The sequence below is a fragment of the Aythya ferina genome (assembly GCF_964211825.1).
Source record: "Aythya ferina genome assembly, chromosome: 6".
Classification (NCBI taxonomy): domain Eukaryota; kingdom Metazoa; phylum Chordata; class Aves; order Anseriformes; family Anatidae; genus Aythya; species Aythya ferina.
In genome coordinates this window covers 17,702,970-17,719,462 of record NC_140303.1, presented here as the reverse complement: position 1 = coordinate 17,719,462, position 16,493 = coordinate 17,702,970, and the positions used below count along the sequence as shown (strand labels likewise).

Below are 16,493 nucleotides of genomic sequence, written 5' to 3'. Positions count from 1 at the left end.
TGTTTTAAAGTTGCTAGGGATGAAATAACTACCTCAGCTAAATTGTTTCAATAGTTCACCTCATCAGTTAAGTACATGCTATTTATTTTTACACTGAAGTTGTGTATTCTCAACTTTCAATGGCTAGATTTTGTTAAACCTTTGGGTTTTAGGCTTTTTAAATGCATGTGTATTTCCATGGCACTGTGCATGGTAACACACAGATACTCTTTTCAAACGTGAAGTTAGAAGAGCATCCCTTGAGGTACTGAAGCAACATTTTCTAACCCCTCCAGAGGCACCTGAAGTTCAGAGCTTGCTTATTATCCACTGTGAGATGAATCATTGGATTCCATTGCTTTCTGGTAACTAAAATGCAGAATCAACATTAATGGTGTTTCCTGTTACTGAATTACAGACTTTATTGCTCTTCAGAGTTTTCTGGAGTCATAGTAAACAAAAGAAAAGGACAGACATGGGAATCTGAAGTTGGAAAGCAAGTTCTAATTATTTCTGGTATCAATCATTCTGATTATTATTGTCCTGGGCATTACTAATCCTATTTTTGTAACATATTTACACAGCTACCACATTATAGGCAAACTTATTTGCTCAATGTCCCATTTAAAACTTGTTTCTGGCACAATACAGCAATATAATACAGGCAACAAGCTTCTGTAACATGTGACTGAAATATTAAACATATCTTTGAAACAAGCCATGACATTTATTTATTTATTTTCAGTTAAGACAAGAAGCTGAACTTTTATTTTATTTGACAATCCAGAAGTTTAGGACACATAAATTTTAAAAGACACATGCTGTACAAAAGAAAGGTAACTTAAAAATTTTAATGATACAAAAAGAGCAAAATTGTAAGTTACTATCTTTGGAATATAATATTTTAAATAGATAGCGAATGTACATTTTTTATCAATATTAACACTATATTAATAACTAACTCATGCAAATTCTTTATAATCAAAACTATATCTGTGAAACAAAAAATGTTGAAAACAACAGAAGTGTTATTTAGTTTCTGAAAACAAGAGCTCTAAAATTAAGAAAAGTCAAAATACCATAACCTTAATGGATCTCACTGTACTCACGTACTATGATGCTTTTTAACTGCATAATAATTTATTACTGTATATAGGGCTGCATTTACTGTAGAGATGAATCAATGAAGGAGAATAATTTTGTTGATGTCATTGTGCCACAATTCAATATTATTGGAATATTTATTTTTTCATTTAAAAAGATCATTACTTCTGTTCCTTATATTATCAAAACTAAATGTCATCATTGAACTTGCATTACTATTATCATTTTAAATGAAATGCTTGCTGGGTCAAGAAGGGCAGGGGTTTTTGTTTGTTCAGTTTTGGGTTTTGTCTGCTTGGTTTTTGTTTTTTGAAAAAACGGAAATATTTCTTATGAAAGAGCTCCCTATCTAAAATGAAAATCTATTTTTCTCTTGTTTCTAAAGCTGAATGTGGTCTACTAGCTTGATATATACACATTTCTCCATTTTAAAACAGAATCCTCCTCGTTATTAGAAATTATAGGAACCCACTGGGTACTGGTTAGGAAGTTTAATGAACAAGAGGAGTGTCAAGCTACAATAAATGTGGAATTAAATAACAGAATGCAAAATATGTCTTTGTACTGATATAGGCCAGATATAGGCCAAATTCCACAAAATTGTTCATACATTTGTCTGGCATTAGTATTTGATCAACAGAATGCCTATTATAAGACACTAAACAAATGTCTGTTTTTAGAATATCATTGCGTAGTGAAAAAGACATGTTTTGAGATCCTTTGCAAAGAGCTTAGAATATACTCAACAAAGACAAAAATATGCAGTTTTTGCCTTTTTTTTTTTCAAATTTCTGTACCTTAAAATATTTGCCTGTCCACTCTTTAAGCAATATTGATTATCTCCATTCAAACCCATTAAATAGTATGCAAAAACAAACAGATTGTTAAGCCTTTTTTAAAAAACAAACAAACAAACAAATAAAAAAACAGGTTTACAAGGCTAAAACACTAGCTATAAAGGTTAATGACTTGGTTGTAAGGACAAGCTCTTCCTCTCAAAAATATATAAAAATATATTCCATTTGAGACATACAAATCGTCCAAATGTCACATTTTACTCAGAATCTGAAGTTACTTGTAAATTGCTGCTTTCAGCTGTCAATTATTAAGTTTAAAATCTAAGCATCAGGACATTCATCTTCGAGACTACATGAAATACATTTGCGATGATGTATTGCCTTATATACTAGATTCTAATAGAATCTAATAGAACATCAACAATGCAAATCTTCATCTTCTACACATAAATGTGCTTCCTAAGAAAGTGTGACTATCATTAACAAGTAATATCACGAGTAGCTTTACTTTGCATAAACTTAAATGTATGCATATATAGAGAGATAAAGATGTATATAGATAAAGATAACCAGGAAGAACACAGATCATATAGATTCATTGAGAGCCATATCACCTTCAAGAACCTATTAAAATTCTGCTAAGTACAAAAGTACAAAATGCAGTACAAAAGATGACAGAAAATTACCCGTCTGGAGCAGTGACTGACAGTATATTTGAAATCAGCGCTATTCATTTTGACAGTTCACAACTGAGTGAGTTTGAGAATCTATTTGCTATGTGAATGACTAATTAAGTGAATTTATTACTACATAGAGAAGGAATATTAACCTATCAGATCTCTTCAATGACAACCTGATGCACCTGAAATGGTGTTGAAAAATTTTATCTCATCTAATATTAAGAATAGATGTAATTGAAGAAACCTGTAACATCGAAGTATTCATGCTTTTGTTACACCAAAGCTGTGTGTTATTTTTAAAATTTTGTTCTCAATATATCTCCAAAATCTAATTGCTCCAAATAGTAAGGTAAGTTACTATTGAAACAGACATGGAGAAAATGCAAAAGCTGTGAAAATCAGTTATGTCATAAGAAAGCAACTAGTCAAACTTAGTTTAAAGCTCTGTTAAATAGCTGTTTTTGAACAGAACTTTCAGCACATTATAACCCTGCACTCTGTAATCATGCAATATTTCTGTCATGTTGAAGCTAACAACTTTCATCATTTTGTCATTTCTGCCTTCAAAACAGAAAATTACCTTCACAAGTTCCTAAGATTTATGCTTTTAATTACCTCCTTTTTGCTTCACTACTCTTCAAACCCAAAGAATCAATATAAATAGTTTATTTATAGGAAAAATGTAAAACATTTGACAAAAGATGATAACAATTATGCAGATTTTCATTTGATGCTATTGATTATTTTGTGTGTTATCTTTATGATAGTACAAGTAATCCATTCAAATTTGCAAAGTTAACATTTGGTAACAGTAGCCTAAATTTCAAAAACTTTCCTTCTGTTTTTTTTTTTTTTTTTTTTTTTTTTTTTTTTTTTTAAAGAAGATCTCAGTCATCACATCATTTTTATTAGCTATAAAAGCATTCAATAAGTTGTCTGTCAGCGTGCCCAACTGTTACATCTGCTTTTTCTGATCTGCCCACAAGGTGTTTTTTCCTTGGTCTCTGAGCCTTTGCAGGCAATAACAAAAAGCAGCACTGATTTAGAGTCATCAATCAGAGAGCACAACATGTTATACAAACACATGTTTATGTCAATGAAATGATATCTTATCAACAAGGTGTTACCTAACTGGCTGCATCACAGCCAGGGACCTTTCTACAAGAAAGGGAAAGTGTGCATTGAGGGAAGCACATACTTCTTTTAGATGTGATCAACAGATGATAAAACTTTTTCAAAAGGAAAACAACAACCAAAACAGCAAACAAACAAACCATGTGGACTGCTGGTGTAACATATTTGTGAATTTGGAGTACAGATGGTGAGGAAAGGGACTGGATTAGCACTGACAGTATCAGCTAGTGCCCAGGCTCCTGAGACTCTGGGGAATATCAATGCAAATAACAAGGGAGAATAGAGCAGAGGAAAGCTTCTTGATTTCTATGCACAAAGAAAAACAATTTTGCCAAAGCCTAACAAGTACCCTTGCAAGCATGACTTACTTTTCTCTTACTGTTGCAATTTGCAGTGCCAGACACTAGAAAAGAGCATAACAGAAAACTTGGGTACAGTCTGGCCAAAGCTCCACAGCTGCTGAAGGGACTTATTGCCACACAGCAGTTATGGGAGATGCTGCAGACTTGTCTGGTGGACAAAGGGAAGAGGAAGAATGAGCCAAGTGTAGGCAGAGAAGAAATCTATGGGGGATAGTAAACAGCCATCTTTCCCTTGCCCTGTTGCCTCTGGACCTTTTATAGATACCATAAAGATACAGCAAACCTTATTTGAACTGCTTTTTGTTTCTGCTAGAATGTCTGCAATATAAATAATTAATATCAACAAACCAGACCTATAAGGTTAATACGAAAACTTATTTAGCAAAGCTTATCTATAGCCTATATAGATACATCACAGGTTTGGAAAGAATCCCAGAATTCTTAAAAGGGGAAGAAAACTAAACAAAATAAACAAACAAAAAAAAAAAAGTGAAAAAAAAATCACCATTTTTCAAAGGTTAAGATACATCTTGCTTGCTCTTGGTAGACTAATTTCATCCCTTGCTCTGCTGGCCTTTACATAAGAGTAAGATCTGACTCACCACTACAATCTGTTCCATGAAGAGGACTCTTTCTCTTCTGGTGGATGTTGTCTGCTGGTAGTAAATGTAACTGAGATATTTCAAAATTTTTCTGAGCTAGATTATTAACACAAAACCAGAACTTGAACTTTACTCAAATACTAGATTTTGCTGTGTTGGAACACATACTGTTTCATCATTGTGTAGAAATTAAACAATAAAAATGGTGGTAACAAAGGTTTTAATGCAAAGATGGAAACACCTATGTCTATTATAATATACTGAAGTGAATCCAACAGCAACAATTAATAAATATTATTTTATTTTAAACAGTTTTCTAAAAAAGGCATAACAGAATAAAGTTTATGCAGGAAGAAATCTATATCTCAATTCTGACTACTCTGATTAATCAGTCTCATCAACCACTAATCCTGACATAGATATCCCTTTTAAATTGATATTTAACTTAATCCAATGCTATTTGACTTCCAGTAGTAACCATCATAAGAGTTTGTTTAGGAAAAAGCTTCTTGCTCTATTTTGTCCTCATTTTTTTTCTCATTTCACTTCCCTTCATGGTTGACAACCCTACTAACTTCCTTTACTTTTTTTTTTTCTTCTTCTCCTCCCCTGGAATCATATTCTTTAGGTCAATAAAAATAAATAAAAAATATTCAAACAAAATATTTGATTTTGTAAAATACCATTCCATTCTATTTTAGTTTCCTTATTTTCACTTTTATGAAAATCATACCAAACCCAAATATATTAGCCACAGTCCCCAGTTAAAGTAGCTCAAAACATATCTACAAATGTTACTCTATACAAATTATTAAATAATTCATGAAGAAAAATTCATAATTCATTCAGAAAAATGTATGTGTTCTTGTATTTTACTTTTGCAAATTTTCTTTGAAATATGTTAGAATAAAGCTGAACTATCAGACACACTGTTAGGCCCACTGTGCCATGCGAGTGTCTTGTGCTGCAGTACAGTTTTAACTGTCTGGTTTTAACAAAAGAACTTTAAGTAGTACTTTTATACTGTGTGACAAATACCTGAGCATCTCTCTACAAAAACTGCATCTGCAAACAACTTATGTTCTCTGAAGGAATAATACTGAGTGCCTGAATGTATACCAACAGAAAAACAGGTATGTAAATTTGATTCTCTTTAATTGAGAAAAACATGGTGTTCCTTAATTCAATTGTCTGCCTACTGGCAAAGTTAACTGCATTCATTTCTAAAGGTTCATTTGGGAAATGTTTGTGATTAGTATTAGTGCATTTGCATAAGTGTTGTACAAGTAAAACATATACCCTGTGCCTTCTAGTAATGGTACATAGCAGGGATGATGGAAAAAAGGACAAAGGGGACATAGAGTTGCACTGACAGTCATTGGTAACATATCGAATCTTCCTTAAATGAATTATATATTCACGCTATAGCATCTTTCTAGAAAAGATGAACTACATTTGTTTTTCATATTTTCTACACAAACCTTGCCTACCAAGTCTCTTCATACTATTTCACATTTCATTCACATTTTCTTCACGAGCTTACACAAGCAAAACAGCATAAGTAGTGAGCAACCAAGGATTTCTCCTTATTCTGCTTTTACTAAACCAGTCTTACAGTGTAATATACCCTTTTGTTCCCTCTGTAAGTCTAAAACCTATAAATTATTCTATTTATAAATCATTGGAACTAAACTCTTTGGTTTTCAACTCTGTAGGTAAACAGTTAACATTTTGGACTCACCTCAATCTTTTCATAAGTACTCTTTCAACCATTTACTATATGACAAATAAAAATTGCATATATTGTTCCTGCATACTTAATACATTATAATAGGCATAAGTAGTAGAAACTGGAGTCAGGTTCTTGGTATCTTGGTTCTTGTTATCAATGCCCTGTTATACAAATGATTTGTAACAGAGCTTAATTAAAAAAATAATGCTGACCACCTTGCAACCTTTTTCCTATTTTTCCTTGCAACCTGTTTTCCTATTTTTGCTATTTAGGCTTTGCTTCTTTGAAACACAAAGAAAAACAATGCATGATTGTTTTGCATGAAAAACAATGCATGTTTGAAAAAACGCATGATTAACAACAAAAAGAAATCCAATATGACTGTGAAGAAGAAACAAGATGAAGGACAGAAGTACTACTGACAGAGGTCACTTTTGACCTCTGAAATCTGCTATTCCAAAGTCAAAATATTATGTCCTGAAGAGTTTTAAAGATCATAGATATTTTCTTTGCTAACCAAATTATTATCCTGTTTCAGAAAAGAACAGGGGAAGAATAACCTCACCCCTCACTCCCCCCTCCAAACTCCATATAGTTGTTCCCTAAATTACCTTTTGAGATTTGCGAAGCAGAGACAAAATAAGGAAGAGAATATCTTGGAGAGACATATTTATTTCCCACATTTATTGACAGATTAGACTCCAATGCTTAGAAAGAGTATAGTTTGAAGAGTATGAGTCAAAATTAATTTCTGTCTTGAAGGAGGATAAACTGGTCAGACTAAAACTAGACTAAGTTTGCATGCGGATCTTTTCCTTGGTTTTGCTTTTAAAAAATGTTTTAAAATTACAGAAGATTGGAAGATCCTAAAGAATTCAGTTAGAAACTCTTTATGAAACTAAAAACTCCCAGAAAATTTTGCTTCTCAAAATAAAGAAACCATCACTTCAACATTAGGTATGCTTACTCCTGGAGTGAAGACAAATTATTTTAAAATGTGTTCCATCCCTGATATTAGACTTTATCCTCCTGCAGATAGCTGCAGATCCCTGCTTCTGTATCTGATGTCAGGACACTCTTAACAAAGCTAAACCAACAAACACACTAACGGATGAAAAGAAATCTGAAACCTTTGCAATTTACTGCGTTAATTTAATGGGAGGCTGGAAAACAATAAATTGACTAAGTCAGAAATATTTTCGTCTATTGATCCAGACCAGTGAGTACCCACAGTGTGAAAAAAAGATTACAGGCAAGGAAACCAATTTTCTTCTCACAGACAAATATCCAATACTCATGCAGTAGATAGAGCACTACCGGAATCAGGTCAGAAGCTTCAAACACTATGCAGCTGAAATTCATTTAGGAGGAAAAAAAAGTAAGAAAACTACTTAATAGCTATTTTTTGTCATTTTTATTTCATTTGCTTGCATAATTTAGGTCAAAGGAAGTTCAAAGGAACAAAATGCCCATCAACTACAAGGAGCACGTCAGCCTTGTAGAGCTAGAAGAAGGAATTGTAACTATGAAGTGGACGAACTGCAAATTTCATTCTGCAATGTGCTCAAGAGTTTGATGAAAGTTATCATAATTTGATGCCGCCAGAAAGGGTTTCAAAACATTCTTCGAATGTTGCACAGTAGAACAGATCCACTGAAAGATTCAACAGATGTAAAGACTGTTCCACACCCCAAATAAAATTTCACATTATAAAGGTCCAAAAAGAAAAATACAAGCAAAGAGCCCAGGTTTTTATTTTTATGAAGGAGGTTACAAGCTAAGAAGGAACTATGCATCATCATTTCAAGGAGTAACAGACACAAGAAAATACTTGTATGCAAGCATGTAAAAAAAAAAAAAAAATAAATCAAGAGATTACGAAGGAGTCTGCAGAGCTGATTGGAAAGGGCATTATCTCTGAAATTATGATAATACAGATTACCACAGGCTGTGGGGAAGGAATAATATTTAAATAAAAATAAAATCACACACAAGGAAAAAAAAAAAGGCAACACACACACAGATGAATAACTCTCAAGGTTATAAGACTGAACCTGGAGAAAAGGTTTAAAATCTTATGTAAGCCTCCCAGGAGAAACTGAATAATGTGATGAAAGGCTAGACAGATTTTACAGTAGTAGTGCTATTCTATGAAAACTTGTTTTCCAAATATTTTTGTATGCTCTGGTTATGAAATGTTTTTGAAACTTTAAGTATTTTCTAGTATTAATAACACTACTAGAGTCTCAGCACATTCTAAAATCAAATTTCCAGGTTGCTTATGAATGCCCTGTTAAAACAAGCTGCTGTAGAAAGTAAGGAACTGCTTTTTATCACTACCAGCAACATGGTCTTGATGCCTCATCCATTCTTAAAACCATCCATTACAAAAGGATTTTATCTCCTAGTAGCTAGAACAGAGCATTTTGAGCATGTTTAGAAAGAAAGGAGTATGAATACAGCCACCCCAGAAGAGGGAACAAGGCTGTAATCTGACATGCTCTTGTGATGTCACCATTTAAAGCAGAATACAATATGCATTGTTTGTTCTACCTTGTCAGCAAGTCTAGATAGGAAAAATTGCTCAGTTGGCAGATGTACAAAATGATACTCTATTTCATCTCTTTTTTGTTTTGTGCCACTGAGTTGCGATGTAAGCTATCTGCCTTGAAGTACTGTTTGTCCATCCAAATGTCACTGTAGACAAAATGAACGACTCCTCTAGTTATCTGACCCACGAGCAGGCAGGACACTGACCTCAGAAAGAGAGGGAAGAGAAGGAACAGGCTGAGCCAGCTTCTCAGTGACAAAAGAAGGCTGAACTCAGAAGCAGAACTTTATTGGTTCCTTGTTCTAATCAGTAGAAGTAGGTATTTGGACCAATAATCAGAGCAAAAAGATTTTTTAAACTTAAACCTTAACCTTAAAGAGAAATGACAAGTGAACTAAGTTTAAAAAAAAAAAAAAAAAAAAAAAGAAAAAAAAAGAAAAAAATGCTTTTGAAATCTGTTAAGTAGATATTAACCACTTCAAAGAAAGTTTAATAAGCTTGTGAAATGATGACAGATTTTTGATTCAGAAATCAATTTGAAGGTAAGACTGCAATGCTTCAAAATCCTCGCCAGACTAGACAAGAAAGTCAAACTGGGGAAATCACATTACAAGTCACTTCAAAATAGAATGGTAGAGGCAAGAGCAAGAAAAGCAGAGCAAAAGGTACCAATGCTTTATTGTGAAACTCCAGTAGTACCAACCACTCAATAGCCTTGAGGAGCGGTCTTCAAAGTATTTTAGACTGAAATTATGATAGCAAAATATTTAATCATGCATCACTTAAGTAATAGTTCTTACACTTGAGAGCAAGTACAGAAAAATACAGAGGTGCTGTTTCATTGTATGTTTTTACTGAAAATCATGCCTAAAGATTTACTACCTGGAACCTGAGAAAAAAAGTATAGTCTAGTCCTCAAATCCAAGAACAAAGGTGCATGGTAGCAGTCAGCACCAGTCACTCAGCTGGTCTGTTTGCCTTGGCAGTATCACTCTCAATCAATTAGTTAAGGTTATGTGTGAAGACCACTACTTTCCAGATACTTTCAAGAAAAATGAAGAACAATGTACCACTACAGACTTCCACTCTGAGTGGGCAAGGCAACAGCCCAGCAGGTTGAGCAACATGTATGCAGAACTATGACTGACTTTGGAAAAAAAAAAAAAGAGCCTTGGATTAATTATTCATATTGTTACCAAATAAAATAGACAAGGGGTGGGCTGGAAGGGATGAAAACAACCAATACTCACATCAGAGTTAAAGCGAAGCTGGCAGACATTACAGGAAATGACTTGTTTCTTCTTTGGGGGAACGGACACTCCAAAGGTATGGTTTATGACTGCTTTTTGCACAGGATCCATCTGGAGAACAAACAACGATCCATTTACAACTTCTCAGGGCAATATACAGTAAAGAAAAAATAAATAAATAAAAAGTAGCTTTCTACTGGAAGCCTTTTTTTTTTTTTTTTTTTTTTTTGAGATAAACAAAGGGAAATAATATTTCAGTCCTCATAATAATTAGATTTAACACAGGTTGGGGATTTTGTAGCCTGCCAGAGCTTATAAAAACAACAGGCAGCTCCATCACTGCTGCCACCCCCAGGCTACCAAATAACCTCTCTCCAAACCCTACACATCCTCCACATTCTCAGCACCTGACAGTCACATCTGAATTGCAAAGAGCCCCCAAAAGCCTCCCCATGTTATTCAGCAGGCATTATGAAAATCAATTTTGCCCCGTAACAAATCCACGTCATTTGTCTCTATTTGTTTTTCTGTTCAGTGATAGATATCATCAGTTATTTGGAATATATTATCTCCTGGAGATTTCTTTGTCAGAGAAGGTCCTTTGCCGGCTCCATTAGAAACATCATTTGCTTAGAAAATGGTCACAATCTCTAAATATTTCTATGTAGAACTGGTGAGTGACAGAGCCTGTGGTAAGACTCAGGTTCAGAGGAGCAGCACCAGGAAAAAGTAACCAAAGTTACCACAGTTCAAAAAACACTTTGACACTCTGAAAAACTGGAGATAAGTAAAGCACTGACTATAATAATCCTAAATTTGATCATTTTCACGATTTGGAAATGATTACATCTATGCTAAATTCCAGGACCACTGCTAAACACTAGTTGAGAATATCTATTTGAGAAGTCTGCAGAGAGCTCTGTTGTTAACTCTACCGGCATGGGGGAACAGGACTGGAAGTTAAATAAGGGTAATAACTGCTACTGCATTAAGGTCTCAGTTAAGCATAATGTCTTGTTCATAATGCAATATAGATACAGATTAAAATGAATTTATTGAATCAAAGATTCAATCATTTTATCAATTCGTATAAAATAGTATATTTGGAGTGATCTCACAGCTGACACTGCTCTGAGCAGGAGGTTGGACCAGATGACCTCTGAGGCCCCTTCCAACCTCCATCATCCTATGAGCACTTGTGCATGCATGGTCTCAATTTTTAAATTAAGATATGAAATAGATTCTGAAAAGGAGAGGAGGAAAAAGGCGATCTACAAGAAAAGATAAATGCTCATTTCCCAACCTTGTCTTTAAACCAGCACAGGAGAAAATAGTTCAATTTGCTTGAAAGTTACATTTTTCTGAAGCTTGTTTTGCAGTCACAGTGATGATTTTTCCTTTACAGTACTATTTTAAGAAATGAAACCTGGCTGTTTAATATTAGATGATACACATCACATATCAGATAGTAAACTGACTTATAAAAGGAAAAAAGGAAGTTGAAGTTAATGATTTATTAATTAAAGAATTATAATTTTAAGTTAGCTGTTTCCAGAGTTTCTAAACCTGAGAATAAAGATTGTAATTTTTCCTTAGAACAAAACCATGCTTCCAGAGAAACCTGCATTATCAAGGATTTGCTCTGTATATATGCACATCTACAAACTCAAAAATGTAAGAAAAACCTTTTGCATCATATTTGCCTAAAAATAGATTCTCTAATAATCCATTACCTAACATTCAACTCCTACTAAGCAATTTTATTTTTATTTTTGGGACTAAAGCTACAGTGGTTTCTTGCTAGATTCCTGTTAAACCAAATGCATGGTTTTGTAGATGTTATTGCTATCTAATTTTCTGGAGATAATATCATTTTTAATCAGCTTTTGCTATTAAATTCTGGATTTCATTGCCACAGCGGTACTATGTTAATACAAACAGCTACAAAAGTAAAAACATCATTTAGAATGAAATAGCGGATTATTAAATGACACTACAGTGTTGCCACAACAAATGTGATAAAGTCTAAAATAAAAATTGAAATAAACATCCTTATTTCGTGTTTCCTTATGGACTACAATTACAGTTTAAAGTTTAATAGTTTAAAATAAAACAAAAACCCTGTTTCTGTCTTGTTCCACTTATTGCATCCCCCCACATAATATAGCACAATTATACATGCAGATTAAAATTTTTTTTTAACATTCATTTTATAATAGATATGCTACTTGATACACATTATCACATTTATAATATATTAAAAGATTGCTGTATCATTAGGGAACAGCATTTTTTTATTATTTTTTTTTTAAATGGCGCATATGTTTTACTTTTCAACTTAACTACTAGATCTTGTAATCTACAACAAAAAAGTAATGCTGAAAAGTACCTCAACCATTTGAAGCATCTGAGTTCAGTGAGAAGTAATAGCAAAAATACCCACTAGTGTCTGCAGTCCCATTAAAAAAAAAAAAAAAAAAAAAAAAAAAAAAAAAAAAAAGAAGCATTGCTCAATGATCCCTCTGTGTGTTCCAGATAGCAATCCACAGTGCTAACATTAGCAGTCGTCAGTCCAAAAACATACAAGGCAGACTATGCACAGAGTTCCAGTTTCAGACAGATGCAGCAGCACAAGGACAAACTCTCACAAATAGCAGAGCCTGTGCTGTCTCCAGAAAGTACCACTCGGGCTCCCCTGGGAGCAGTCACTGATCCTTCCCCAAACCAGAGCCCCACATGTAGTCACAATTAGAATTCAAGAAGCACAACCTATTAACAATTAACAGGTTTTACACATATCAGAAACTGGGGTAGATTACAGCATGCTGGAAAAAAATAAAATAGTATCTCTCTGTTGGAAGATTAATGCTGCAGGGTAAACTGATCTCAGATTACTAAACAAAATTATCCTCTTCATTGCAGGGAGGAAGGGCGTGGGGAAGTGGGAGCAAATTATTTATTGAGGTATATATTAGGAAATGTCGCAGCGCAGTTCGCACAGTTGGGAGCACCAGTATTTAATAAACAGTTCTATATTAAAAAAAAATTAGTAACTAAATAGCTACCACAAATTCAAATAAAAACTTGCACTATGCTGTTTATGCTACAGAATAAGAATAACTGAATAAATAATTGATTCTGGTAGCCATAAACAAGTTTAACAACCTTTTAGTCTTGCTCTCTTATTTCAGTTCATTTAATAAAAAGTTAAATTAAAAACCATGTTTCCAACAAAGTTGGATATACTATTGTTTTGCAATGAGTCTGCCTAAACCCATCTGAACTATTACAATGTGCAAGGATTATTATTACAGTGAGCAAGGAATCTGTACTGGTTTCAGCAGTAGTCTCCCACTAGTACTTCTTTTTCTCCTGTTTCAGAATATGTAAATATAAGAGACATCTACAGCCACTGAGGTTGGTGACAGTGACTTTCGAAGCACTTCTGAAACATTAATGCAGCAACAGGCAATCAAAAAGCATAGAAGAACACAGGAGCTAAACGCTACTGCACCTCCACCTCATTTTGCCCCCTGCAAACAGCCATATGCAGTCATCAAGAGAAAAACAAGAGCAGCACAAACATACATGGCATTTCCCCCAAATATATTTGCATTTGATCTACGTATTTTTTCCTATCAGAAATTTTGCAGAACCAAGTATGTTTTATATGTATTTGATAAATCCCAATGACCTTCTCTTCCGTATGCTTTCCCAGGCACTCCCTAAACATTAGAAAACTTCACTCTTTGCACTGAGCTCCATTCCCTACAACCTGCTGTGTCAAGAAACAATTTTTCTTCTTTAAGCCTGACTCCATACAACTCATTTTTCTAAGGTCTGTACCCCATACAAAATTGTATCTGCATTGCTTGATCATTCTGCACTTAGAAGTTGTCCCATCCTTGGACCATCCTTGCTGCCCTTTTCAATTCTAAGAAATTGGTACAAATTCTATCTAACTTCTCAAAATGCTTCATATATTACTCAGGGTGGATCAGAGCTGAACTCTGAGCAGATGTTTTTCACAGAATTCCATATCATAAACCCAAGTTTCCACTCCCAAGTGAGAATGGCCAACTCATAGCACATTATGTTGCATGTGAAGTTTTGTGAACTTTTCCTTCATCATTTCCTGTACATCACTTTATATTTATCTAGGTGGAATTTAACCAGCTATTTCTTGTGTACATTCTCAGTCTCGTTACAATCTTTCACTTATTTATTTATTTTTGTCTTATCTTTGTTCTTACTACCTTGAAAAACAATTTCCCCATTAGAAAACTTCCCCAACTCACCGCTCAAGTACCTTTTTGGCTTGCAGTAATCCTCTTATGCCAGGTTTCTTCAAAATCTTTGCTAAGGGGCTTTGTAAAAAATCTTATGGTAATTCAAAATATCTCAGTCAAAACATCCTTACATATTTGTTGACCCCTTTTGAACATGTTTGTAAAGAAAATTTCCCCTTTAAAAAGTAATTTATGATGACAATTTCCAAACAGTTTACAGTATGATGTGTCCTCTCATACTATTCTTACTAAGGTTCCTATTAATTTGCTTGGCAAAAATATGTCATCTAATAGCTTACATTTTCCACAGAATGCATTTTAAGAACTTGCATTACATTTCACACAATTCAGCCCTCAGGTACAAAAGCAGTTTATATGAGCTGTTACACACTATCATCAGTAATTCATTTTATCCTTGAGTTCTGTTATAACACTTGCTAACAGAAACTCTCCCTGCCCTATTTTAAAAAAAATTTTTTTTTCATGGTACCACAGATTCTTCTTTTGTGCCCTTTAGGAAGCAATCCAGACTACATGTATACTAAGAGACATCAAAATAGGCACAAGAAGGAGGGGAAAAAATTGAGTAAGGGCATCAGTAGAACTTCTTCCATGAAACTGAAGTTCTTGTTATTTTAGCATGTCTCTACACATAGCAGACAGCACAAACAACAACTTGTAGGCCTCAGAAATAACTGTAGTGATCCTGTTAAGAGGTAAGCTGCTGCAAACAAACAAACAAAAAGGCTGGATATCATTTCTAAGCCTTTTGATCGAATAAATTGAACCTACATTGCAAGAAGGGCTGCTTTTTGTGATATTGGAAAAAATACTTTCATTATTTTTTGCTCAGGTGTGATCCCCAATTTAAAAGTTTGGATAAACTTAGATGTTTATCTGAACTGAAGCTTTTGGTGCTTGCCTAGTATCTAGTTAATAACAACGCAAGCTGCTGATAAAGTAGCAAGGCTAAATTGCTCATTAGACATCTACACTTGCGATGGTGCATTGATCTACATTTGCCATTTCTACCTAATGACCTACTCTCTAAACTTTCATTCTGTTCCTGATCTACTTATCTATCAATACATGGTAAGCAAGTGTCATACATACTATTGCCACCACTTCAATGAAAATCTACACCCAAAAGCTATCTTCTCATAACAGCAGCAATAGAGCCTCTGCTTCATGTCAGTGGAACCCAAGGATCTCCAAATCAAAGTTTAAAATTGTGACTGGTAATTTATGCCCTCCACTCAGTTACTTTCTATCATGACAACTCGCAGGTCAAATCTAAAGTTTTCTGTCAGAAAAATATTTGTAAACAGAATATTGATAGGTGGCTATGAGAAATTTAATGAAGTATCTCTTAAGAAACTTCTGTACAAACACTGACAGTGGCTCTAAGGCATACTGTGCTGTTTTACTCTGATAAAATAAAATTTTTAACCGTATATGGAACAAACTGATAATACAATTCAGTGCTTCCCTCTGGCAATCAAGGGGAGCAAACAGTGACATATATAAATTACCAATGCAGGGCAGCATCTAAAATAAATTCTGGTATTTTCTAAACTGCTGGGCTACCCCCTTTACGAGTGTGCCTTTTAAAAAATATTATAAGCAAGTACCTAGGCAAACAGCAACAAACATCCTGCAGATCAGATCTTTTCAACATCCTTCTTGATCATGAAGCTGTGTGCTGACATGGGCTCATTCTGTGCTTGAGCTTGAACTGTCAAGAAAGCTGAGCATGCTACTATCATGGAAAGTGGTGATATGCTGAAGTTTATCATTAATTCTGCCAGATACACACAGCCTTCTACCGCAACAGTACATATAACGATGGCCAAAGCAGTTATGGAAGTGAATAGCCATACTCAACAGAGCACATAGTTAAAATGTCTTGCACAAAATCAGAAAATTCAGCACTGCGATGCAACATTTGACATGATTAGCAAGCCCAGACTGTCAATAATCTGTTCTCTCCACGTTCGTGATGCTTTTGTCACA

General features: G+C 34.2%; 1 protein-coding gene across 14 annotated transcripts in view; it reads right to left on the bottom strand.

The window, feature by feature from the left end:
• The window catches only part of ZNF385B (zinc finger protein 385B), a 176,315-nt gene that overhangs the window by 28,578 nt on the left and 131,244 nt on the right, over positions 1 to 16,493 (bottom strand). For all 14 annotated transcript variants that reach the window (XM_084522976.1, XM_084522978.1, XM_084522977.1 and 11 more), the window contains one exon: positions 10,192 to 10,302. In XM_084522976.1, coding sequence (XP_084379102.1) covers positions 10,192 to 10,302 — 111 coding nt within the window. The remainder of the gene's footprint in view (positions 1 to 10,191; positions 10,303 to 16,493) is intronic.